Source organism: Pongo pygmaeus, chromosome 19 (genome assembly GCF_028885625.2).
Source record: "Pongo pygmaeus isolate AG05252 chromosome 19, NHGRI_mPonPyg2-v2.0_pri, whole genome shotgun sequence".
Taxonomy (NCBI): domain Eukaryota; kingdom Metazoa; phylum Chordata; class Mammalia; order Primates; family Hominidae; genus Pongo; species Pongo pygmaeus.
In genome coordinates, this window is record NC_072392.2 from 10,459,623 (window position 1) to 10,487,275 (window position 27,653).

General features: G+C 39.5%; 1 protein-coding gene across 1 annotated transcript; it reads right to left on the bottom strand.

The window, feature by feature from the left end:
* Positions 1–621: 621 nt before the first annotated feature.
* LOC129018024 (myosin-1) lies at positions 622–27,535 on the bottom strand. The gene is made up of 39 exons (XM_054459139.2): positions 27,248–27,535; positions 25,152–25,395; positions 24,912–25,055; positions 24,639–24,795; positions 23,582–23,609; positions 22,730–22,844; positions 22,539–22,631; positions 22,344–22,407; positions 21,585–21,683; positions 21,399–21,502; positions 21,132–21,270; positions 20,409–20,527; positions 20,174–20,323; positions 17,822–17,992; positions 16,701–17,010; positions 16,230–16,300; positions 14,359–14,446; positions 14,159–14,276; positions 13,734–13,857; positions 13,509–13,645; positions 13,156–13,411; positions 11,369–11,611; positions 11,101–11,277; positions 10,134–10,279; positions 9,962–10,052; positions 9,478–9,867; positions 8,995–9,121; positions 7,304–7,422; positions 6,956–7,152; positions 6,050–6,233; positions 5,600–5,765; positions 5,382–5,506; positions 4,554–4,862; positions 4,263–4,466; positions 3,494–3,619; positions 3,233–3,403; positions 2,872–2,976; positions 2,657–2,752; positions 622–883 (listed from the first exon to the last, which is right to left on the bottom strand). The coding sequence occupies exons 2-39, from the start codon at positions 25,353–25,355 to the stop codon at positions 731–733; spliced, it is 5,820 nt and encodes a 1,939-aa protein (XP_054315114.2). The 5' UTR covers positions 25,356–25,395; positions 27,248–27,535; the 3' UTR covers positions 622–730.
* Between the last annotated feature and the right edge of the window lie 118 nt (positions 27,536–27,653).

The following is a 27,653-nucleotide window of genomic DNA, read 5'->3' on the forward strand; positions in this document are numbered from 1 at the left end:
GAAACATATTTCTTAACAATTTTTAACTCCTGGTTACCATTTGATTGTGATAACCAAGGAGGGGGCACAATCCAGCAAACTAAACATCTGTAGATAACAAAAGACTAAAAATCTCTTGTATTTAGAAAGGGCCAGAAAACCTACAGAACATGCTTCCCTCTCAAGGGATTCTAATCCCAATTAAATGGTTCATATAGTTATAGTGAAGAGTTTGCATTTTAAATATTTTTTACAGTACTTAAACCTAATTTTTAAATTTTTCTCATTTTATGTAAATAACATGTTTTAATTTATTTTTACTCAGCCTTAGGATGAAGGATTTCCTATCATTTTATGAAGAAAATCAATAATTTCATTGACAGAAACTAGCTATGTTTTGTCAAGTAAGGTTTACCAAATATTCTATGTTTTATGTGCCTGTGGTATACCTTTAGGTTCACCTACTTCCCATAGGGACGCATATGGTGGCACTTGCCAGGTCGGCCTAGCTGCTCTCTATCATGTCTTAATATTGGTGACTAAGCACTTTTCTGTAAAATGTAACCAAAATATTGAGATGTTTTTCTTTTCTCGGTACTTCTAAAGACAAATTGACATAGAGGGGAAAAAGAGACTCACAAGTTTTTGGCAGATAAATTTTTTATCTCCAAAAGTCATAAGTACAAAATGGAGTGACAAAGATTTTCACATTTTGTGCATTTCTTTGGTCACCTTCCAGCAGTTAGATAAATTACTCTTCACTTATGATTTTTGTGTGAACCTCCCGGCTCTTCACCCGCAGCTTGTTGACCTGGGACTCAGCAATGTCAGCCCGTTCCTCGGCCTCCTCCAGCTCATGCTGGATCTTGCGGAATTTGGAGAGGTTGACGTTGGATTGTTCCTCCTGTGAATGGAAATCCATTTATGAGGGAAGAAAGTTCAGAATTTTTCCATTCTTAGGTCAATGGATCTTGAATTTCCTTTTTACTTAAAAATGATTCACTCTAGCAGATATTTTAAGAAACCTAGAGAAATGCTCTTGAATTTTTTTTTTTTTTTTTTTTGCATTAGCTTCTTGAACTCATAGATAACAAGGAAGGACAGGTGACCTTTGTATCTGAACTTTCAGAACAGCAGAACATCCTAGAGCTACTACTAAATATGCCAGGTGTCCAGCTTTTTTTTTTTTTTTTTTTTTCAGAATCCTGAGAATGGAACCAAACCTTTTAAGAATGCAAGTATGCAATCTATACCAAACCAAACCATTAAGCTTGAATATAAGTTATTGCCATGTGAGTATAAATTATTGCCACTTAAGTTTAGAAATTAAGCAAGAAGTTTGTTTCCTAAAATAGTCTGAGCTGTCCCTGATTATACTTAAATATATAGCAGAGAATTTGAGCAGGTCAGTTCTAGTTTAGTCTCTGGTAATCATTCTTATTTAAAAGTCTCAGTAAGAACCTCCAAAATGTGGCATTCAAATTTAGAACAGACATAAAGCTTAGAATCATTAAATAGTATAGCTTGAGAAAAAACCTCAGCTTTTCCTCTTACGGATGAGGAGAGTAGGAACTGGAGAAAGATTAAGCAATTTGTCCGAGGTATGGACAGTAGTGTGTGTGTGTGTCTGCGCACACAAGTGTGTTTGTTTTCTCTCCCTCCTTCATTCCCCTCCATTCCCATCTTTCTCTCTCTCTTACCTTAGATGTCAGGGGTAAAATAAAAACCATCAGTGAATAGAGGAACTCATTTGTGATATGTAACTATGCATATTTATATGTAGGAAGTTGAAACTATTTGATTATTAATCCAGATGAATCATGGGATACGGAAATGAGATAAAGTGGAGTGTTAAGAATCTACTGATTTGAACATAACCAAGACCTTCTGAGTTTCAGAATCTTATATTTAACTATTTACTTGACATGTTCACTTGTGTGTATATGGTATTATGTATCTAAAACAGAATTCCTGTTTCTTTCTTGCCCTGAAAATCTGTTCTTCCCTTTGTTCCCCACTTAAGTGTTACATCATCCACCTGGTTACTCAAACCATAAACTTGATAAATTACTCTTAATTGCCTTTCTTTCATCTCCCAAGTGCAACCTATTAGCAATCTTGTAGTTTCTACCTCCAAAATACGTCCTGAATTTCTCCACTTCTCTCTGCTCCACTCTCTTATCCAAGCCACAGAACCAACCTGAAAAGCTTCCTAACATGTCTCTCTGCACCCACTTGTGTTACCCAATAACCCATTCTTTACATAGTATCCTGAATGCTCTTTTTAAAAAATATAGATCAGGTAATGACTGACTGACCCACATTAAAACCCTCCCTGGCTTCCCAGTACCTTATTGTTCTTGCCATGGCCTGGAAGACCCTATGAGCTGCCTCCTGCCTGACTCTCCAGCACCAGCTGTGGTGCTTTCCTCCTTTTTTTGTCTGCTTCTTGAGCCAGACTCTTTCCCACTCAAAAGCTTTGCATTTGCTCTTCCCCATCTCTAGAACATCTTCTGCTGGCTTGTCAGGCGGTTGGTTTTACCTCAGCCTTGGACCTCCATGTAGCCATTTGTTTTCTTTTGATCCTTCCTCATTTTACTCATCTTTCTTTTGTCACTTTAACTAAACTGGCCTGGTCATGTCTGAGAAAAATCACCCCAAGGGGTTGTGAACTCACCGCTTCTTCAGCTTGTCTCTTGTAGGATTTCACCTTTGCTTGCAGTTTGTCCACCAGGTCCTGGAGCCTGAGAATATTCTTGCGGTCTTCCTCAGTCTGAAATAATGTTTTCAAGAGTAAGTTTCTTGAAAGTACAAATATTACATTTTGTCATACATATGGCTTTTAATCCCATGTAGACTAAAGTGAAAACCTAGACGGGCCATTTTCCTTACTTGGTAAGTGAGTTCCTTCACTTTTCTCTCATGTTTGCGTAGACCCTTGACAGCTTCAACATTGCGCTTCTGTTCACTTTCAACTTCACCTTCAAGTTCACGAACCTACAAGAAGATGGACATTTTAAGGACATTCATTTGACGAATTTCTACTTCTTCACATGACCCACATACTTTTTTACTCTGCTTTATATGTAGTTTTTAATGCCCTAGTTCAGTTTTCCTTATTATGAGCTTTTGGGCATGAGGGAATAGCTCTCCCTCATCTCAGTATGGCCCACATCATCTAGCAGTGCTAGGTATTCAGAATCATGTGTTGGATTGGAATGAGATAGGAATACATGCTGATTAGGAGACCCACCCTGGCCTCCAGTTTCTGGATCTGCTTCTTCCCGCCCTTCAGGGCCAGCTGCTCAGCCTCATCCAGACGGTGCTGCAGGTCCTTCACCGTCTGTTCCAGGTTCTTCTTCATCCGCTCCAGATGGGCGCTGGTGTCCTGTTCCTTCTTCAGCTCCTCAGCCATCATGGCAGCCTAATTAGCAGTAAAACAGAATGGGTTAAGACAGCTAAGGCAGCACATTAAGATTCAAGTTTGACCGCCACTGTGTTACCCTTCACTGACATCAGTGATGGCCTTCTTGGCCTTCTCTTCTGCATTGCGGGCTTCCTGGATGATGTCTTCCATCTCTCCCTGGATTTGGGAAATGTCTGTCTCCAGCTTCTTCTTGGTGTTGATCAGGCTGGTGTTCTGTTTAAAATGTGAAATTTAGAAATACTAGGCACATGAGAGAAAAATTAGGAAACCTCATGTTCTAATGAACCCATAAACTAATTAACTAAATGAATTCATTAATATTCGTCCTTGTTTCATAAATTATCTGAGTTGACATATGTTTAAAAGACAATCAACTGGCTGGGCGCAGTGGCTCACGCTTGTAATCCCAGCACTTTGGGAGGCCGAGGTGGGTGGATCACGAGGTCAGGAGATCAAGACCATCCTGGCTAACACGGTGAAACCCCGTCTCCACTAAAAATACAAAAAATTAGCCGGGCATGGTGGCGGGCGCCTGTAGTCCCAGGTATTCCGGAGGCTGAGGCAGGAGAATGGTGTGAGCCCGGGAGGTGGAGCTTGCAGTGAGCCGAGATCGCGCCACTGCACTCCAGCCTGAGCGACAGAGTGAGACTCCGTCTCAAAAAAAAAAAAAAAAATACAATCAACTATGGATGTTATAGTTCAGATAAACAAAAATATAGATAATCAAAAAAATAAAATATTTTAAACTTTATCCTTCATGAAATCTTATAAATAGATTTCTTAATAGTACCAAGATTTCAGCAAGAATGTCATTTTCATACCCTTGTATTTGTTACTATTCTATTATTACATGCACCTGGGTGTGCAGGAGCTGAACACGCTCACTGGCATCCAGGAGCTCCTGTTCTGCGATTTTCCTGCTCCTCTCTGTCTGTTCCAGAGTGGCCCGCAGCTCCTCGATCTCAGCCTGCAGCAGGTTGGCTCTGCGCTCCACCATAGCCAGCTGCTCCTTCAGGTCCTCCTGGCTCCGAAGAGCATCATCCAGGTGGAGCTGGGTATCCTGTGGAACAAACCGTCATTGAGACACCATATATTCAGGGTTGCAGGCACCCCAATTGTCATGGGACCATCTGTTGGACATATTTACCTTGAGGATGGCTTGTGTGTTCCTATAGTTCCTCAGGGCCTCAGCAGCCATGCGGTTGGCATGGTTCAGCTGGATTTCCATTTCATTGAGGTCTCCCTCCATCTTCTTCTTGAGCCTAATGGCATCATTCCTGCTCCTGATCTCAGCATCCAGCGTGCTCTGCATGGACTCCACGATTCTAATGTGGTTTCTCTTCAGCTGGTCAATTTCCTCATCTTTTTCAGCAATTTTCCTATCGACCTCAGACTTGACTTGGTTCAACTCAAGCTGGATGCGCAGGATCTTTCCCTCTTCGTGTTCAAGAGATGCCTTAATGACAGCAAGAGGTGACATTAGTAGGGTAATGGAAGTGTGTAGTATTCTAGAGATAAGAATGATTTATCCTTCATGAAACCTTATTTATAAATAGATTTCTAAGTAGTAGTAAGATTTAAGCAAGAGTGTCATTTTCATGCCTTTGCATTTTTTTGCTATTCTCTAACACACACACTGTCTGCCTTTGTGCTGCCATCATACATTTTTATTTTGTTGTTATAGAAATTTCTACAAATTATTGAATGTTATTGTTGATTTTATATTCTTTTATCTCCCTAGATAGATTGTGCCCTTGAAAGCAGGGCCTTTAACTGATTCATCTTTGTTTGCTCCATGTGTAGCACAGTTCCTGACATATGGTTATGTTGGTTGTATGCATGATCAGTTCTCCATTCTCATCCCTAGTTCACGGAGCAAAAATTATTTTTCGTTTCTCTTGATTCACCATTTCTTGCATTTAATAGACCCCAATTCCTCCTCTAATTGTTTTAGAGTATGCAATAAAATGCTTACTTCTGCCTCCTCTAAAGCAGCCTGAAGTTCAGACTTTTCTTGCTCAACTTGCTTCTTTATTTTTTCCAGTTCATGGATACGCTTTCCTCCTTCTGCAATCTGTTCGGTGAGATCAGAAATCTCCTCTGTTGGTGAACAAAAAATATAGAAATTTGTTTATAGATGGAAAAGATTCTTTCAAATCTTTTATTGTTAAAGAAAAGGTAAAACGTTCTCACGTTGCAAATTCTTATTTTCCCGCTTCAAGGTTTCAAGTTGGTCTAAAGATTCCTCATAAGCATTCTTAATCTTAAATAGTTCTGTGCTGAGTGAGCGGGATTCCTTTTGAGAAGCTTCAAGTTCAGCATGAGTTTCTTCACACTTCTGTTTCCATTCTGCCAGGATCTGAAGGTCAAGGAATGGACAAGAAATTTAGTGGACAAAATTTGATGAGATAAAAACCATCTATTCTAGCACCTCTCAGAGTTGAGGTGTTCTGGGACTGAAAAAAAATTACGAATGAGAAGAATAGAAACCACAGGAGCACGTCCCATCTCCACAGACAGCTGCTGCTGATGGGTCAAGAGCTACTGAGAACAGCCCTCAGATGGTTTGAATTGGGCACACTGAAGGTAGCAGGCCATTGTTAATTCTGTGTTGAAAGTTGAAGCAAAAACTGGAGAGAATACCTTATCGAAGTTCCTTTGCTTTTTGTCCAGGGCGGCACAGGCAGCATTTGTCCTCTCAACATCAATCATGAGGTCCTCAACTTCATTCTGGAGCCTCTGCTTCGTCTTCTCAAGGGAAGCACATTTGGCATTCACAGCTTCTACATGTTCCTCAGCATCCTGCAGACGCTGAGCCAGCTTCTTCCTAAAAAGTGAAATATGGGCAATAAAAGTGAATGGCTGTCAACTGAATTGGGTGTTTCAAAGTGGGTACAAGAGAGTGAATTCCACAGTCAGACTTCTTTAATACTTTGCTTCTCAAGCTTGTTTTGTAGGTCCAGTTCTATATTAACTCATTCCCGATATCCTACCACCAAATACCAAAAACAACCCCAATTTTGGTATTGCCATACTTCATAGAGTGGCTTTAAGGCCATCCATGACAAGCATGAGCTAACATTTTACCCTTCTAGGTAGCTGGCTTATTCCTCTTCTATAGAATATTAATATCTACCTTGAATTACTGGTTTGTTTTTCTGTGTCTCCACATAATTTTAATCCCCAGAGGGAGAGTCTGTACTGTACTAATCTTTGTATTCTTGTAGGCTGTCCAACATATTAAGGACTCAAATGTTGGATAAATTGAATTCAAATGAAATATACTTGATTTTGTCTGTCTAATTGTATCCCTTATTTGTGCTAGTTTTTAATTAATCCATTAATAATAAAGAAGCTTTCCCACATCAGTATATATTTTGCATCGAGAACTCCTCTCAGAATCTCTTCTAAGGCATCTACCAAAACATTAATTCCAACAATATGGCTGTATATGGTCCCAGAATGTTTTTTCCCTAGTTTTTCATATGTTTTGGGAGCAAGGAAACTGTTTGCCCTTATAGTTCCATTTTAACTAAGTCTGGAACATACTTGGCCTCCTCCAGCTCCTCTGTGCGCTGGATGGCGTCTGTCTCGTATTTGGTCCTCCACTGGGCAACCTCACTGTTGGCCTTGGACATTGCTCTCTGTAGCTCGGCCTTGGCTTCCTGCTCCTCCTCATACTGTTCCCGCAGCAGGTCACAGTCATGGCGGGAGGACTGCAGGGCGTGTGCCAGGGCACTCTTGGCCTGAGAACATAGAGATTGGTGACTTAATTTTATATATTTAAAGTGATGTTTGATTCCTGATCTCCTATAGGCCACCAGAAGAAAGTCTGTAAAAGTAAGCGAAAAACAAATAACGAGAACAATAATGACAAGAACGACAAGTGGAGCTTACCTTTATCTCCTCTTCAAGTTGCCTTTTCAATTCCTCAATCTGTTGTGTAAAGGCTTGTTTGCCCCTTGAGAGCTGTGAAACTAATGTATCCTTTTCATCTAACTGGCGTGAATATTCACCTATAAAAGACCAAGTCCAGAAAACTCAACCTCACTTTGGAAATAAAAACTCTAAAATAAAAACTTGAGCAGGGAAAGGGAGCCGAGTTTGAAACTTGATGGAGGGCATGCGTGACAACAAACCACCAACATCCGCTTTAACCCTGATAAGCAGATCCATGTAAAAATTAGAAGCATGGAGAAATTTGAGGCAGATTACATGCTTGTGAACAGCACAAAAGATTGCAAGAGATATTTACGATTATTTGATCATAGTCAACATTGATGAAGAAACGTGAAAAAAATGTAAATCAAGCCAACAAAATATTCCAGTACTTTTTATTTTATGTAAGGCAGTAGTGTTGTCTAATTTGCCTTCCATTGAAAGTTGGTTGAAACAAAGGATTTGTACTGTGGAAAGTAAGAGACTTTGGGCAATTTCTTCTGTAGGTAGAAATGATAGTCAAAATAAATTCTGGAAAGATTTTTATATTAAGAAATGATTAAGTGGTCTCCCATCCCAGAATGAATTGGTTTCTGGATAAGTACTTTCCAAACTAAATGGCATTTACACATGTCTTCAATTTTTTAAGCCCCATAATGCAGAAAATGCACTACATTATGTTAGAAAGATAGTAAAACTCTTCCACACCATTTTTAAACTAGTTATCTTGAACTTTATCTCTGGCATTTAATAAGAATTATAATAAATATTTATTCTGAACTTTGTTATAGAAAGAACAGTATTTGAATACCAAAAGTGTAGAGTGATTTTCCGACACTTTAACCTGCCTATTACTTTAATAGCCTAAATTACCCATAAAACAATTTCCATTTTGTTACCTTTACTTGGGGAAATAGAACTTTGGTAGAAAGTTGGACAAGTCAGTAGGAGGGGGAATAAATGCAGAGACTTTCCAATTTTTCTAATAAAAAATCTACAAATCTTACTTGAATGCTTCTCAGCTGGGTTGTGGTCTTGACTATTTCCCTACTTAACCATGTTAGTTACCAGTAATTGGCAAGACTTCAGGAAAAAGACTGGAGTAAACATTCTTGGACAAGTCGCTTCGTCAGTACCATAATCCACTGTCTTTAAAATGGGGATAGTATTACACAGACTAATGAGGAAAATAAAGTAACACAGAGCTTGCGAAAGCATTTTGAAAAGTGAAAAGAGGTACTGTAAGGATACACTTTGTTTTTGATAACTTTTTGATTAAAGCCAAGTCTCCCTTAAAGTCTTCAAAAATAAAAGGGCCTGATTCTATTTCTCTCTCTCTCTCTCTCTCTCTCTATATATATATATATATATATCATATATGTATGGATATATGATATATATATGTATGGATATATATACACATATATATATGTGTATATATATGTTTCATATATATACACATGTATTTCTCTCGTATATATATATGAAAGAAAGCAACCTCATGCCAGTGGTCAATAATGTGTTCATATTAGTGGGGATCTCCCAGGGAGGTAGTATATGACCTCAAGTAAATAAATGCAGAGTTTTTCAGCAGATTGCACATGCGGGGTGAATTTGTCATTCAAGGTCAGCACTGGTACATGGCCCACCTGATTCTGTTTGCAGGCGCGCTCTCTGTGCTGTGAGGTCATTGATCAGCCGCTGCTGCTCCTCTTCCTTGGTCTTAATTTCACTCAGTTGATCTTCTAGAGCACGGCACATCTTTTCAAGGTTTCCCTGCATTCAAAAAGTGGTAGAAGGCATCTCAAGTAAGTAGTTGGACCAAAGAAAGTTTCAGTAATCTAAACATTCCATAGGAGCTGCAGTACTCATTTATTTTGAGAAGAAACTATCTTTACAAACAAAACGAGCAAAGGTCTTAGATTATGATGGAAAGACTAACAAGATACATAGTCCAAGCATACAGCCACTGAATTACTTGTTAATCTAACTACTTTACTAAATTGTACTATCTGTGATACGAGAAAAAGGGTGCCTGATTTAGTTCATGAGACGTTTTTGAGATACAAATTATATTTGTGCTAAAGGGAAAAACAAAAAACCAAATAATCAATGTGAAGTGTTGATTGTACCTTGGCTTTGGAGACAGTCTCCATATTACTAGCAAGGTCATCGATCTCCATCTTCATCTCACTCTTCTCCTTCTCCAGCTTCTGCTTCACTCGCTGCAGGTTGTCAATCTGCTCCCCAAGCTCGGCCACACTATCTGCGTGCTTCTTCCTCAGGGTGGCCGCCGTGGCTTCATGCTGTAGGGTGGCCTCCTCCAGGTCCCTGCGCATTTTCTGGAACTCAGCCTCCCGCTTCTTGTTCATCTCAATCTGGGCTGAAGTGGCCCCACCGGCTTCTTCCAGCCTCTCGCTGATCTCCTCCAGCTCCCGGGAGAGGTCAGAGCGCTGCTTCTCTGCTTTGGCCCGGGAGGCCCGCTCTGCCTCAATTTCCTCCTCCAGCTCCTCAATGCGGGCCTGGGAATGGTGAAAAATATTAATACAAACTCAACTTCTTGGTGTCAGTAACTTTTTGATGTTGAATTAGCCTGGTGAAAATCATTTAACGTACTTGTAACTCCTTGATTTTCTTCTGCAGCTGCATACCAAGGGCTTGTTCATCTTCAATCTTGCTTTGCAGACCGCTCATTTCAAACTCTTTCCTATTAGAAAAGCCCTTTATGTCAGTCTCAGAAATATTAAGAGTAATTTCCCCACAAAACTGTTGTCCTAAAACTGCTTACTTTTTAAGCTTTTCATCAAGTTGTTGTTTGTCATTTTCTATATCCATTGTGGATTCTTGAGCCAATTTTAGGTCTCCCTCTAGTTTTCTCTTTGCTCTTTCTAGATCCATCCGGATTTTCTTTTCTTGTTCCAAAGATCCTTCAAGCTAAAAGTTAATAATCCATGAATATGGTTCTTAGAATGGTACCACCTTTTGTCCCGGATTAAATTTTTAAACATTATATCTATTCAGCAAACTATTTTTCTATGAATTAGGCAGATTTGTCCCATTGATTCCATTCTCCTTGGTATTTGCCTAGTTGAAAAAGTCATCGTTTAAAAGGTAAAACGTGCCTCTTTGTCACATTGTTACAATAAGTTACTAGTGAGACATTATGCCTTCTGCATCTCCCCACTGGAATCCAATACTTTTCCAGCTGGGATGGACACCATGCTAATACTTCCAAACCATGAACTTTTTTAATGCCTCCCTTACTCAGGCATTTTCAGTGGGTTCTCTATTAGATATCAGATCATGTTTAAAGCCAAATTTATCTTCCACATTCTTAATTCTGAGTGTCCTTTGTTTCTGTGAGAGAAAACCTTATTGATCATTACAACTTCTTTGCTGCTGCTATGCTGCCTGCTTAGAACACCCTCCCTCTTCTGTAACTGCACGTAGCCCCTTGTCTTTCAAGCCCAGCTAAAGACCTGTTTTGCTTGTATAGCTTTTCTTTGTGAACACATTAACCTTCCTTTCCCTCAATTCTTTTTACCCATATTGTCTATTATTCACAGTTAACTTTCTTTATTGATTTTAAAATCTTTCTTGTGTGTACATCTTAGTCCTTGTAATAGGGATGATGTTCCATATTCCTCATTCATAGGAGGTACTTGATAAGTACTCACTATATCATAACAACACAAACTTATGCTTACTTAGTTTGTTACAAAATTTAAAAAATCATTTTTATATGTTAGGCTTACATCATCCACTTGTTGTTCAAGTTTGATTTTAGCTTTGGTCAGGGTGTTGACTTTGTCCTCCTCTGCCTGCAGGTCATCCAGGGTCTGCTGGTGGGCCTCCTGGAGAGCCTTCTTCTCCTTGGTCAGCTTAGCTATGGTTTCGTCCAGACCTGCCATCTCTTCTGTGAGGTTTTTCACCTACAAAGGTGAAGAAAGTAGCTTAGTTGCTATAAAGCAGCTTAGTTGGGTGGCAGAACCTCTATACAGTACTGTAGAATATGATTGATACCTTGTTTTCTGTGGCATGTTTCTCCTTCTCAACCTTGGCCAGTGTCAGCTCAAGGTCATCAATGTCTTTCTTGAGTTCTGAACATTCATCCTCCAGTTTTCTCTTCTTGGCTGTCAGCTCAGCATTGATCTCTTCCTCATCCTCAGCTCTCTCAGTCACCTCTTTGATTTTGGCCTCTAGCTGGATTTTGGTTTTGATTAGCTGGTCACACCTTTCCTCTGCATCAGCCAAGCTGTCAGCTTCCTGAGAAGAGGCAATAGATATTTTAGATTTTAGTTTCCTAGACATTTTCAGATTTTATTAATATTTTGAAACCAAACAAGTAAATTGTTTTAAGCCTTCAGGTTAATTTTTATTAGCTTTCTACCATTCAGTAAATATTTATTGGGCACTTATGAGTCTGGTGATAAAAAAAGGAACTTAAGTCATAGTTCCTGGTGAAATTATGTTACAATTATATTTGCTATAACATATATAATGTATTGGTATATAATTTCGGGTCAGCCAATTTTCTTTACTTAATATTTATTTTCAGGAGCATTCAATATATGAAAAACCAATAGACAAAAGAATTGGGTTTCTAGCAGGTTGCTAGGAGAGAGAGGTACTATCAGAAAAGTGCCTTAAAAGGAAGAAATGTCATCCAGGGACAGAGTAGACAAAGGGAATGGAACATGTTCAAGGTGATGCTTAGAGAAGTAGCAAGCATATTTCTCATAAGAAGAAATAGGAGTTGGGATAAACTGTGAGGGAAGGACCATGTCTCTCATTCAAACTTACATCCCTGTCTGGACTTCACCCAATATTTATTAGTGGATAGTTGATAGAATATTGTTAAACAGAGGTTTTATAATACTATCCTCAAAGAAGAGGAGTATTCTTGGATAGATTATCTCCTGTTTCTTGAAGGCATGATGAACTACTCCTCAATGTGGAAAACCCTGATCTATACAAAGTACAGGAAAGTCACAGTACCAACCTAGGTATTTGCAATTCATCATTCTTTAGATTTTCTAAATATGTGTCCCAAACTTGTAGGCACAATGGGACTAGTCAATTCCCTTTCTGAACTCAGAGAACTGGGAGGGTAACTTTTAATGTTTCTGCTGTTGGTTTTGGTGGCAGCAATTGAACTGTCATGTTATTTGGGTTACAAAAATGGGTTAGATAGTGGCTCTTGATCAAATATTTCTCTCTAAGCCTCTGGATAGTTACTGGGACATTAAAATAAGAATATCAACCCTATCTCTCATACTTTGCATAAAAATAGACATTATCTATGGAAGGCATTGCCATTATCCTTACCAGAAAGCATTGCCATTATTCTTGCCATAATCCTACTCTTTCAGATACTAAAAAATTTCTAAAAATAAAGTTGAGCAGAGAGTTGCTCGGGGATTGTAGATAAAAAACTCAGAATATTGATTTCAAGTTAATGTGTTTTCATCAAAGTCTCCTTCCTCTTCACTGACAGTATTTTTCTTTTTCACAGCTCTTATTTGCATTTTAGAGAGCAAAGCTCACTTTATTTCCTGTTCACATTCTGCTGTGGAAAACAACAGAGGGGAAGGAAAAATGCTTTTATTTTTGCCTTCTTGACATCAAAGAATCCTACCACAGTGCTTTTTAGTAATATTGTGTAGGGAATTCTATAGAACATTCTAAGGAGTTGTGGATTATTAAAGATTCATAATCTGTCCCTTATTTGGTAGAATCTAGATCTCCTTAGTGACCACTGAGCTGAAGTTTTAGCATCAGATTGCAGGAAATGACTTCGGGATACTCACAGCTTGAACCTGGAGTTGCAAGTCATTTTTTTCTTGCATCAGAGTAACCATTTTTTCTTCCAGCTCTTTCCTTTTTGCCTCGGTCTTAGCCAGCTCTTCTTTGGTTTTCTCAAATTCTTCCTTCATGTTGGCCATCTCCTTCTCTGTCTCTGCACTCTTGAGGAGGGGCTTGATCTTGAAATACAGCTTCATCCAGGGCCAGTGCTTCACATTCATGAAGGCACGGATGTTGTACTGGATGCAGAAGATGGACTCTCTGTCATAGGAACAGAAATGTCCAAATCAGATTATAATAAGAAGCAGAATTAAAACGCCTAAGATGATGCGGTTAAGTAAAGAATTCTTATTAATACCTTCTTTCCACCATTTTCTGGTACTCCACTCTTGCCAAGAACCCTCTGCACATGGCCTGGGTTCGGGTAATCAGCTGGGCCAGCTTCTCATCTCGCATCTCCTCTAGGAGCCCCAGAAGACCAGCTTTGAAAAAGACCTATGTGTGGGAAGAATTTCAGATCAGAAAATTTACATAAAGTTCAAAGGGACAGGAATAGCATCAGGTAGGATTTACAGAATATTACCTTGGTGTGACCAAATTTATACTGGGTGTGGTCAACGTCAATGGATGCCAGGAGCTTCTCTGAAGCCTTCTTGCTATCGATGAATTGTCCTTCAGGGATAGCACTTGCATTTAATACCTTGTATCTGTTTAAGGCAGACAAAAAAATGATATGGCTGTTGTCACAGACAAGAAATCTTCCTGTCTGGCTATAGAAACAACATAGCCACTGGGTAATCTGAAATAAACAAGAAATCATATCTACCCCTTTATCTATCCTCTGTTTATTCAAAGGACTTCAGAGTTTTCTTATGTCAATATGGAGTTTGTTAAGTGAGTTTATCTTCTCTTCAATTTTAAGAGGAGGTATAAAGGATTCTTTCATTGAAAAATGTTTAAAAAGTAATAAAAACCTCTTAAAATAATTTACAGCAAAAAATGTCTGACCTCTGTTTGAAGTCTGCATAAAGGATTCTGCTTGGGAAGCCTTTCCTACAGATGCGGATGCCTTCCAGCACACCGTTACACCTCAGCTGGTGCAGGACAAGCTCATGCTCCATGGCACCTAAAAGAATGAATCCACATGCCATACTTCGTGGTCTATCACTCACACACTGGAGTTTGTCTGGATATCAGAAATGTCTTACCAGGAGTTTTAGTTTCATTGGGGATGATGCACCGCACAAAGTGGGGGTGAGTGCTCCTCAAGTTGGTCATCAGCTTATTCAAATTCTCCTGTGGAACCATGTGAGTTTATACTTTAAAAAATGTACTGTTTTCTACATTCATATTTATAGACATAATTATTGAGATCTATGACAGTGGTTTAATTCTAATGAATAGTATCCAGATGAAAATTTTCAAAGAGTTATCTCTGGAATTTCCACATTCCTAGTATGTCCCCCTATTTTCTGTTGGTGTGCATTAGAAGCATAGTTTTCTACTTGCTGTTGAAGTGACTGTTCGCTGCTGTTGAATTTCCTAGTATATGTTTTAAATTCACTATGACACTCTAAATATATGGAAATACTCTACCCATTCTCTTTTTGCCTGGATACATGGTCTGATTTTACTACTGATCAATGCCTTCCTCTAATTATTCTCACACTTTTTTCTTTGTCCTTTCTTCTTCTTCTTCTTCTTTTTTTTTTTTTTCTGAGATGGATTCTTGCTCTGTTGCCCAGGCTGGAGTACAGTGGTGCAATCTTGGCTCACTGTAACCTCTGCCTCCCGGGTTCAAACAATTCTCCTGCCTTAGCCTCCTGAGTAGCTGGGATTACAGGCACATGCCACCACCCCTACCTAATTTTTATATTTTTGGTAGAGACGGGGTTTCACCATGTTGGCCAGGCTTGTCTTGAACTCCTGACCTCAAGTGATCCACCCGCCTTGGCCTCCCAAAGTGCTGGGATTACAGGCATGAGCCATGGTGCCCAGTCGCACTCACTTCTTTCTTTACCTGACGTTCACTTGTATCTTTGTGTCTATCAAATGCGTATTCCTTGCCATAGATACAGAGCTGTGTCCTCCTGCTTATTCCACAGAAAGTGGCGTTTATTAATGCCTATTCTGGGAATTGGTAGAAAACTGACAGCCATGTTACCAAGCGTGTAAAGTTTTCCATCTTTTGAAAATCCTGGTTTTTCCGAATATCCACAGCATCAGTTATTAGAGATAGAATCAGAAATGGGATTGCCAAAAGAAAAATAGACTTTTCTTTTTTTCCTTTTTTCCTTGAGATGGAGTCTTGCTCTGTCACCCAGGCTGGAGTACAGTGACATGATCTCAGCTCACTGCAACCTCCGCCTCCTGGGTTCAAGAGATTCTCATGCCTCAGCCTCCTGAGCAGTTGGGATTAGAGGTGTGCACCACCATGCCCGGCTAATTTTTATATTTTTGGTAGAGACGGGGTTTCATCATGTTGGCCAGGCTAGTCTCAAACTCCTGGCCTCAAGTGATCTGCCTGCCTCGGCTTCTCAAATTGCTGGGATTACAGGCATGAGCAACTGTGCTTGGCCGTAATTTTTTTTAAGTGTTATTTATTATCACATCTGGTTTCTTATTTCCTTCTTTTGACTCGGGCTCCAATTCCCACCCCTGTTCTATCTTTAGCTTTCAAAATCTACTCATTTCGGTTCTATACCAATGTATCTTTAAGCACCTAAATCACTTGGAGGCTCCCAAAGCCTCAAGCAAGTCTCAGCTTTACTTAATCCTATCCCACTGGAGTCTTTTAAGTGTTAAATGACCTCATTCTCAGGCCCCGGAATCGAATTTTGCCATCTGATACTGACTTCTGCAATTTGCTTTCATCTCCCCTGACTCCTGTGTCTTCTGAATAGTTAGGTATCTCTTCCAAACTATCCCCAAGCTCCCTAAAACTCAGTTTTACCACTACCAGCTGAACTATCTTGTTGAGTCACATCATTTCTAGAATCCTTGAAAGGTTAGTTTTTTCCCCCACACCATAGAGTACATTTAATATCCTAAATCTAATTAGAGAAAATGAAGTTTGTACCCTGAAGAGAGCAGACACGGTCTGGAAAGAAGAACCCTTCTTCTTACCACCTTTCTTTCCACCGCCAGCCTCTGAGGGGAAAAAGAAAGCAATCATAGGATAGCCTTTCTCTGGTTATGGGTTTTTTGTTTGTTTGTTTGTTTTTTTGACGAAGTTTCACTCTTGGTTGCCCAGGCTGGAGTGCAGTGGCATGATCTCAGCTCACTGCAACCTCCACCTCCTGGGTTCAAGCAATTCTCCTGCCTCAGCCTCCCAAGTAGCTGGGATTATAGGCACCTGCCACCACACCCGGCTAATTTTTGCATTTTTAGTAGAGACAGGGTTTTGCTATGTTGACCGGGCTGGTCTTGAACTCCTGATCTCAGGTGATCTACCCACCTTGGCCTCCCAAAATGCTGGGATTACAGGCACCATGTCTGGCCTCTGGTTGTTTTATACCTTAGGTAAAAGATTAATTATATTGATAATTACCTGCTTCCGCTCCCGTTGCCCCAACAAAGAGGAGAGCCAGAGTCTTCATTGCAGACTTCTGGTACAGCCCCACCACAGTCTCATTCAGGGGGTCCTTGTTCTTGTCGAGCCAGCCAGCAATGTTGTAGTCCACGGTGCCAGCATAGTGAATCAAAGAGAAGTGGGCCTCAGGCTTGCCTTTGGCAGGCTTGGGCTTCTGGAAGTTATTGGATTTTCCAAGATGTTGTTCATACAGCTTGTTCTTGAAGGAGGTGTCTGTTGCCTTGGGGAACATGCACTCCTCTTCCAGGATGGAGAAGATGCCCATAGGCTGGAAGAATGAAAAGAAATAAATGCCACTTGAATTCTGTCTGCTTATAGAAATAACATGTAACATTAATAATTATCCCATCTGAGTAAATTCATCCTTTAATTCTACAGAGTTAATGAAAATTCGTTCCTTTGGTCAGAAGTCATTAACTTAACAAATATCTATTGGGTGCTGATCAGAAGCCACGTGCTGTGTCAGGCTTGGGATATGACAGAGTAAGACAGATGAGGGCTGTGCTCCTGTGGAGTTTGTGTCTTTACCCCAAAGACCTGAGAGCAATATTTCTCCAAGTGTGACTTGCAAATTAGCTGCATCAGAATCATTTGCTCAAAATGAGGATTCCGATGTTTCATCCTACACTTACCAGAAAATATTTCTAGGGGTGAGATGAGGGAAAGATGCAATTGTATCAAGTATTCTTGGTGAGTCTTTCTCACACTGGATTTTAAAAGCCTCTGCTTTAACGTACAGTAGTAGAAATTCATACTTCGAATGCAGTAATAATGACTTTAGGATTACAAAAAACAGTAAGTAAAAAATATTCTAGTCAGTGCACTTTTTGTAAGGAAAGATGACTTTAAATGTAAGACTTTGTATTGCAAACTGTGGGTAAGTGTTGTGTTCTGGACTCTATAGAAAATATTTAATCTCCTTTTACCAGAATGTCTACTTCAGAGTTGGCAACGTAAGGAATTCTCCTCATGTTTTTCACAAGTAGAAATATTTAGCCATTGCCTATATCAAGATTTTATGATTTTCTTTTAAATACTGTACAGCAGTATGATCTGTGGTCTGCAAAAAGCAAGCCAACCTTCTCGATGAGCTCGATGCAGGCAGCCAGGTCCATCCCGAAGTCGATGAATGTCCACTCGATGCCTTCCTTCTTGTACTCCTCCTGCTCCAGCACGAACATGTGGTGGTTGAAAAACTGTTGCAGTTTCTCATTGGTGAAGTTGATGCACAGCTGCTCCAGGCTGTTGAACTAAATGAGTTGAAAATACAAATTAGCATTCAATTTATAATGAAATCTTCTCTTTGAAAGGGGTGTTTTTTTAGTTAGCCCAATTGCCCTCTTAGGATGGTATCGTTTTGTCCTACCTATACCTACGCAATGAAGTTTTTGCTGCTGTTAGCATACTTGTTAAAATTGTCTCTTCAACACCCGTCAACAAGCTCTGAATGATGCTTTCCTATGCAATAAAAAAAAGTTGTTTGGAGCTGGAGGCCATTATTCTTAGCAAACTAACGCAGGAACAGAAAACCAAATACTGTATGTTCTCACATATAAGTGGGAGCTAAATGATGAGAACACATGGACACATAGAGGGAAACAGCACACACTGGGGCCTATTGGAGGGTGGAGAGTGGGAGGAGGGAGGGGATCAGAAAAAATAACTTATGGGTACTAGGCTTAATATGTGGGCGACACAGCTTACCTATGTCACAAACCTTCACATGGACCCCTGAACTTAAAAGTTTTTTTAAAAAAGTTGTTTGGTTTTTATAGTATTTGTTTTTGTTAGTCAGAGGTTTCTTAATGATTATGATTATGTTGTAAACTAGCTAAATTTGCTAGATCTGAGCCATTATGGTCTGTATGTTGTCCTTAATAATAAAAATTCAACAGCTAATATTTGGTGAACATTTACTCTACAGTAGACACTATGCTAAGTGCCTTGTGTAAGTTACTGCATGTAATCCTCACAGCTACCTTTGTAGGTGGTATCATTTGCTCATTTCATGGGTGAGGAAACACTATTAGGGAGGCTAAGTAACTTGTGTAAGACCATAGTAGTAAGGGTCATGGCAGGAACCCCAACATTTTGATGCCAGAGCCAGTGTTTGTAACTACTCCTAGAACTTGAGTAGACCTGCCCTGCTTCATTATTCGGGACATCTACATAGAAACACAATTGAGGATGCCCTTGTTTAAGGGCACTATCACCATACACAAAAGTCAAAGGAGTTCTATGAGGGGGATGAATCTGGCAAGCATATGCGAAGTGCAAGAAGCCAGTCACAAAGACCACATATTATCCGATTCCATTATAAGACATGTCCAGAACAGCCAAATCCAGAGACAGAAAGTAGATTAAGGGTTTCTGTGGCCTAGGGGGAGGACAAAATAGAATTTCCTGTTGGGATGATGAAAATGTTCTGAAATTGTTATGATGATAGCACATACCTCTGAATATACTAAAAACCATTGAATTTTATACTTTAAATAGGTGAATTGTATGATATGTTAATTATATCTCAATAAAGCTGTTACTTCAGAAAAAAAAAAACAAACCTCAAAATGATTGCAAGTACCCTATCATTAGTTTTCTTATTTTAAAAAGTGTGGATTGCTTTTTCTGTTCCTGCTTGATGACAGATTATTCCTTTCTTTCCACGTTGGCTTGGAAATGTCTGGAAGTGCCTCCGTTTCTAAAATTTCATCCAGTTTCAGTCAGTCCATACATAGATAAAAGTTTAGAATTGTGACCTCTAAATGAGACACATCCGAGATACTGCTGTCAAGTGGAGGATTGCAGTAGCCCTATTTCCTAAGCTGTGTAGCAGATATTCTTTCTTAGGCAGACAAATCTGAGTTTATTTACAATGCCATTTCTATACTCAATACCTGGATATTGCAGAGGTTATCCTAATGATTAAACACATTTCATTTCTCGGCAAACAGAATCTCAAAGTCTTTCTTTTAAAGACTTTGTCTTCTCCACCGCCATCTTTGATCCTATTGTTGCCCTCAGTATCTTACCATTTACTGAGTGCTGCCTGCATGCTTGGGGACTGTGTTAAGGGCTGAAAACTCAGAAATCTTGAAACTAGCAGACAGATCTCAGAAGTGAGTCTGTGATGTGGAATGCTGAGTGCTTTACCTACAGGTCCTAGTTGAATTTGCCCAGTGATCAATCAGGTACCATTCCCATTATTACACAGCTAGTAATTGGCAGAGCAGGAGTTTGAATCCAGGTCTGTCTCATTCCAAAGTTCATTTCCTTTCATGGTCTTTTGGTGCTCTTTCATATGTCAGTTAAGTTTATAGTGCAGCTATTTTTCATAGACCCTTTCCATAGGTGACTACAGTCATGCTGTATGACTGCAGCAACAAGCTTGCTTGTTGGAAACTTTTTTGATACAATTTTTTCTGCTAACTCACATCAAAGATCTCAAAGCCAGCAATGTCCAAGACCCCAATGAAGTACTGCCTGGGCTGCTTGGTGTCCAGCTGCTGGTTGATGCGGGTGACCATCCACAGGAACATCTTCTCGTAGACAGCTTTGGCCAGAGCACCCACTGCATTGTACACCTTCACAGATAAAGTTTGTTGGTGTTATTAAAGACATGTCATGAAGGCCTGGGATGTGTGTGATTCATTGAGGTCATGCACTTACCTGCTGCACAGTTTGACCTTTGGTGACAAACTCATTGCCGACCTTGACCCTAGGGTAGCAGAGGGCTTTGAGCAGATCTGCAGAGTTCAGATTTTGGAGATAGGCTGCCTTGTCAGCAACTGCAGAAACATAATTCAGACACCCAATATGACTTACTCTGGGACCCACAGTTCAAAGGGGCATAGTATTGGGTAAATAACTTTGTAGAAACTCTGTGTGTGGGTACATCTAAGTATGTCCATCAGGAGCTCAGCTGTAAAGAAGACTTGAGTTTTTTTTTTCTTTTTTTTTATTATTATACTTTAAGTTTTAGGGTGCATGTACACAATGTGCAGGTTAATTACATATGTATACACGTGCCATGCTGGTGTGCTGCACCCATTAACTCGTCATTTAGCATTAGGTATATCTCCTAATGCTATCCCTCCCCCCTCCCCCCACCCCACAATAGTCCGCAGAGTGTGATGTTCCTCTTCCTGTGTCCATGTGTTCTCATTGTTCAATTCCCATCTATGAGTGAGAACACGCGGTGTTTGGTTTTTTGTCCTTACGATAGTTTACTGAGAATGATGATTTCCAGTTTCATCCATGTCCCTACAAAGGACATGAACTCATCATTTTTTATGGCTGCATAGTATTCCATGGTGTATATATGCCACATTTTGGAATGGACATTTTTGCCTATATTCTCTCATTAAACCCAGATAGAGATTCATTTGGTACCTTCAGTGCCATCTGGCTCAGCTTGCTCCTCACGCTGCTTTTGCTTGAATTTCATGTTCCCGTAATGCATCACAGCCCCTGTGAGCTTATAGATGGACACTCTTTCATCTGAAGTGAAGCCCAGAATTTCAATGGCACTCTACCAGGAGAGATGAGAAGACAAAGATTAAGGCACAAGAGAATTTATACTGTATCCTTTACACACATATAGACGGCTGTTATTGCCATGCATAATGGATTTTAAATTAAAATTAATGTATAACTTACATCTGTGGCCATCAACTCTTCTTGGTCATCAATGCTGGGCACTGTGATCTCCCCTTGACTGACGAAGGCATAGTCGTATGGGTTGGTGGTGATCAGGAGCATTTCTGGGTCACAGAATTCAGGGCATATGTTTTACATTAGAAGATAGTACAGTGACAATCTTCTAGCTATGAATTTATTTCTTACCAATTAGATCTGGCTTCTTGTTAGACATGATCTGATAAAAAATATGATAGCTTCTTTCAGCCTTTAGCTGGAAAGTAACTCTGGACTTCTCCAGAAGATCTGCAACGGACAGTAGACATCAGATTATGGGGAAAAATTACACAATGTCCTGGAGTGATTTGGGGACTTGGAATCATTAGCTAAATCTCATTGGCCTCTTGAGATTTCAACTGAATGTTCCTGTGAAGTGCCACATATTATGTCTCTACAAACACTATTGCATTTCCTCCTGCCTCCTGGGAAAAAAGTGAAATATGATTGGCTCAAGATATTCACTTCTCATATAGAAGATCCTTGACGTTTGGAATATAATTGAGTCCTGAGACTCCCTCTGCAGGGTCCTGTCACCATATAATAGAGGGACTACTAAAAGCAACAGTATTAAAGCTCAGACTAGGAATAAATCACATATCCTCAATCCCTGGACAACTTGTTTACTTCTAGAGTTAGTTTTTTCTTAAAAAAAAAATTGAAATCATTCTGATGCTGGAATACTTTGGACATGCCCAGTAGTTCCTGGCAGTGCCCACAGAAGCATTACCTCATGACTGGAGTGGGTAAAGCATACTGTGGGCCATGGATGAGACTGACATTAACCACAAGCATGTTTGGCAGCAGACTGGTACTTTACAAGCTCCATGTTCAGCAGGAGCTGCAAAGTGTTCCTCCAAACCAATATTTGTCATTCTTGGATTCTATTTAGGAGGTCCTGTCACTCACATGTTTCAATATCAGCAGAAGCCAGTTTCCCTGTGGTACCGAAGTGGATCCTGATGAATTTACCCTTGTAAGTAAAAAAGATGATGTTATACCCAAAGCTTGAAGTACGTAGTAGGGATGCCATTGAAATAATTCAGACATGCTTTCTCTGGCATCTAAAGGCAGAGAAGACCCTTTGGCAACCAAGAGACTTACAAAGCGAGAGGAGTTGTCATTCCTCACGGTCTTGGCGTTGCCAAAGGCCTCCAGTAGGGGGTTGGCACTGATGATTTGATCTTCCAGAGTCCCCTGCAAAGGCAAGAGCAGTCCTTGCATCTGGGGCTTGGGAATTTCCTACCTGAGAGTCCCGACAGAGACTGGATTCTGACTGTGACAATCAGACTCACCTGCATTTTGCCAGAAGTAACTTCTTCCTTCTTCTTCTCCCCAGTAACTGCAATTGTTGCAAAGTACTGGATGACACGCTTGGTGTTCACAGTCTTCCCTGCACCAGATTCTCCGCTGTCAAAGACCGAACACATGAGAAATTAAGCACTGTGACAAATGAAACTACAACTACCTCATGCCTTTGTCTTTATGTCTCTATTAGAGAGCCTTTTACATCTTTCTTTTCAGCCTACATATAGCTCATATTATTTCTTTTGCTTTGCACTAACAAGAAGTAGAAAAAATCAGTCATTATTCATTTAACACGTATTTCTTGAGTGTTTATAATGTGTCAGCTTCTTTTCTGGGTGCTGAGGCCTGGGCTTGAGGGGTCTGAAAAGCAACTACTCAGCACCTCTGTAGTGAATGGAACAATCAGTAGGAAACTATGAAACATGTGTTTTTCCATTTCCTCGGACTAGAGACATGGCTCAAGTTTGGTCTTTGAAGGAACAGACATTCTCTAAGTGGGCCTTAAAAATGAACCGCTAGTAATATTTTCAAACTGCTGTACCTTTTGAAGGCTGTATGCTGCTCATTGCACTATACTGGGTTCCAGCCAAGCTCATTTTACACTTTCTACACACTGAAAAGTTCTGTGGAACTTTCAAGACCAGCAAATGAGGTGATTTAGAACATTATTATTTTACATTCTAATGCAATGTAAACCTTATAATAAAGCTAAACCAATATCTAGTTCCAGGTTGATCATTCAGTGCTTTAGTAGAGAACATTAACTAATTTCTTTTTTTGGTTTGTCATTTTTCCAGTAAGAACAAACTGCCAATAAATCTCAGAATAGGAATACATACGTGATCAAGATAGACTGATTCTCCCGATCTGGAAGAAAAACAGTGGAAAATCAGCATATGTATCAGTTACACAAACAAAACTTTCTATAGGGAAACAGGGCATTTGAGTATAAGTGTGATGTATTCAGTGGGGTTTTTCAATATATTATGGTAAGGTTATGTGTGTGTCCTGTTGGTTTAATATAAAGAGCAGTATTCTCCAAAGCTAGATACATTCCGTAGTTGTCTTCTGTAGATTTCAATGGCATGCTGTCTGCTAATTAATGCATATAGCTGAAAAATGCATAATATGCTAAAGGTTTGGACTGTCATTTAATAGATTGAAATAGTGTTAATCAAGCCATGACTGAGATTTTGTTTCTAAATGTGTCAGTTGACTTCACAAAGAGAAAAAATTTAGTATCTTATGGCCACAGACTAACTTCAATATAGCCCTAACTTCGATCAGCCCTCCCAAAAGTGTACCATTGTGTTAAAGAAAGATGAGGTAAGAGAGGATGCCTCAATCAAAATAAAATCTTTCTAAGGGGGAAAACAATTTCTGTTTATATGTGTGTAGCCCCAAAACATCATCTTCGTTCAAACAGAGGATATCATCTCTGAGATGTACTCTGATAACTTTAAAGAGATGACAGTACTTGTAAAAGTATCTAATTTATAATTAACAAGAAACTGAGGCACCAAAAGGATTGAACTCCTATTTTTCATTTCTATTCAGATAATATATGATTTTTATGATTCAGTTGTTACTTAATCTTGGCTCTTATTACTTAAATATATAAAATAAATTGTGTGTTTCCAAGCAAGGAGACCATAAACAAATTAAACTTAATGGAATGGAGTAATAGCATGGCCTAGTAAAGTCAGGGAGGTGTAATCAGGAGAGCTGAGTTTTAATACGAGCTTTGACAGTATATACATCTCTGTGCTTTAGTCACCTCTGCTGAACAACCAAGGGCGTGAATTGGGTTTTTTTCTAAAGGCCTTTTATCAGTTCTAATATTTTGTGATTATGGATGGTAAAATAATTCATATGAGAACCAGCTGAGCCACTCACCAGTCAGCATGAACTGATAGGCATTGTCAGAGATGGAGAAGATGTGGGGTGGGGCCTCCTGGCGCTTTTTGCCTCGGTAGGCTGTCACCACCTCTGCATTATACACTGGCAACCATTTGTAGGGGTTGACAGTGACACAGAACAGGCCTGAGTAGGTCTGCACCAAAAAAAAAAGGGAGGAACAGAATTATTTGATGGGGACCTTAATCATCTACTGCTTTTCAACAACTATTAACTACTCTCATGAGTAGAAGACCGTGAGAAAGAACTCACGTAGATCATCCAGGCTGCATAGCGCTCTTTGAGGTTGTACAGCACAGCAGGCTCATGTAGATGAGTCATCATGGCCATGTCCTCAATCTTGTCATATTTGGGAGGGTTCATGGGGAAGACTTGGTCTTCTTTCACCGTTACGGTCTGTCCAGTCAAACAAGAGAGGCCAGATCAAAAAATAAGTGCTAACTTAACCCAAAATGAGGCAGAGTCTAATCAGCTCCAGGTGTTTTTACTCACAGCTCCAGCTTCGGTCTTAGCTGTCACCTTCCCTCCTTCCCTGCTCTGCACTGTTGCTTTCACAAAGGACTCCTTAGCGTCTACCACAAAGACTGATGTCTTGGCATCAAAAGGCTTGTTCTGAGCTTCAATTCGCTCCCTTTCAGACTTTCGGAGGAAAGGAGCAGCCTCCCCAAAAACGGCCATCTCAGAGTCGGAACTCATGGCTGCAGGTTATTGATGGCAGCCCAATTAAGGACCCTGGCTGGGAGAGGAAGAAAAGAAATTGTAGAAATTAAGAAACTGGACCATTAGATTCACATTTAAAACTTTTTAAAAAAATTTACTGACCAACTGAGTGCTTAGTGTTGCATTGGGTATGACCACCTCCCTGGCTTGGTTGAGGATAAAATGTCAGTCTCCTTGTTCTGTGCCAGTGCTGACAGATACTTAATCATGCATTTGGAAAGAGGCTGTTGTTTCTGGCTCACCTATTGCAGTCTCTTAGCTGCTTTCTCTGTTTCATTTGTTATGTATATTAATCTTTATAAGCTGCCTATCATTGGCTTATGGAGAACATAAAGCTATAATGGTGGCGGGATAATCTCCAGTTCTTTCACTTATAGCTTTTATCTTCCCAACTGGATTATAAGCACCTTGCAGGCAGGGAGCACTCTTCTTTTTATGGTATCCTTCACACCTCTTAGAACAAATGCTGGACACAGAGAAAGGCTCAAAGCTGGCTTGGTGAATTAAAAGAGCAGTAGGAATATGTTGCTATAATTTTAGGAACTATTCTGTACATGACGGAAATATTTTCATTATAAACTTGGGAGTTATGAAGACTTCCTAATATACAGGAAAGCAGAAATGTGTGGATCTTTGTTTTGCATTGTTAAAAAATATTCTATTATCCATCAATTTCTGTTGTCTCTGTATAATAATTTTGACAAACTCAACTTCTTCACTGATCTTTAGCATTTCTCAAATATTTATTATAAAACATTATTACCTATGTTTTCTTGCTTTATTATTAACATTTTTATAACAATTTCACAAAACTTGTTCTTTTCAGGATCCCCCTCTTGCCACATTAACTAGCATTCATTAATGCTGTCAATAATCTTCATGTATATTCTACTTTATAATAATAAAGATACCTTTTCCAGGGAAGCTCATTTGGATACATTTCTCCCATTGAAACTATATTGACTCAGATAACGTAATTAAAATGCTTCATCTTGTTGAATATGATGACAATCATGTTTCGTATTGTGTGTGTGTATATATACATATGTGTGTGTGTATATATTCGTTAATTTTTATTTTATTTATTTATTTATGTTGTGAAACATGCAGATTTAAGCAACTTTTCCAAGGCAAAGATTCAGACCATTCTATTTATCCAATTAGACATCATCTCTGATAGGTTTTTATATTTATAGTGCTGAGGAAAAGCCATAGTATAGAAAATTTAAATTTTCTCTATAATTGAGTAACACTTTGAAATGTTACATTGCATATTGTAATGCAGTCATTTAAAAGATAAACTACAATGCTGGAAATAGTGAATGAAATTCACTATTGTGAATAAAATTCCCAAAGACTCTGAGAAAGCATTTTCATATATTGCAAGGGATATGAGTTAAGGAGAACCAGTTTCTAAAGTCATTCTCCAGTTTTTAAGAGAAGCGCGATCAACCATGAAATAGAAATGATTATTTTTTTATTTTTTTTATCGCTCCCCTCACCCCGCCCCCCCACCACTGTCCAAACCACTGCAGAAGATTCCTCGCACTCTGTGAGGAATGAGAAAAAAAAAAAAATCAGAATCTTACCGTAGAGATGTGACCTTAAAGTGGATCAGAACTGTAAGAAAAAGAGCAAACCTCTTCTGATTAAATTATAACAATTCCCAATTATAGAATAATTCTTAACTGAGAACCAGGAAATGACTGGGAAGACTACAACATCTAATTAAAATTGCTACGGAGTAAGCTGGTGCTTCACTGGCAGGGCTGCCAGGGACAGTGGAAGCCAGGATGTGTGGCATGCACACGGGCAGCCAGACATCCCTTACCGTCCTCCAGAAGACCCCTGTCCTCACACACACTTACCTTGAAGCTTTATGAGGAGAGACAAGTCATACTCATTCCAAGGGTACTTTTATAGGCTGAAATATGGAAAACACGTAACCTCCTCCTCTTTCTTAAAACATATTTGGCAAAACATGTTTTTGGCATTGAAGGTCTCCAAGCCTAATTCCCCTCATATTAAAGATGTTTGGATATAATTAGAAATATTTCCTCTCATATTGGGTTAAGTATATGAATCAATCTCCTATAAATAATTTGAGTCGCTGGCAATCTTAAAGCTGTTGGCCTTTGGAATGTAAGGTGTTGTTTCAAAGACAGCTAAGTTCTGGAATCCCTGGACTTTGTTGCCTACTGCTCTTCTGTTTCACAGAGTCGCCTGTGTGAAGTCTTTTCAACTGCCTGTGCAGTTACAGATAGTATGATCGGG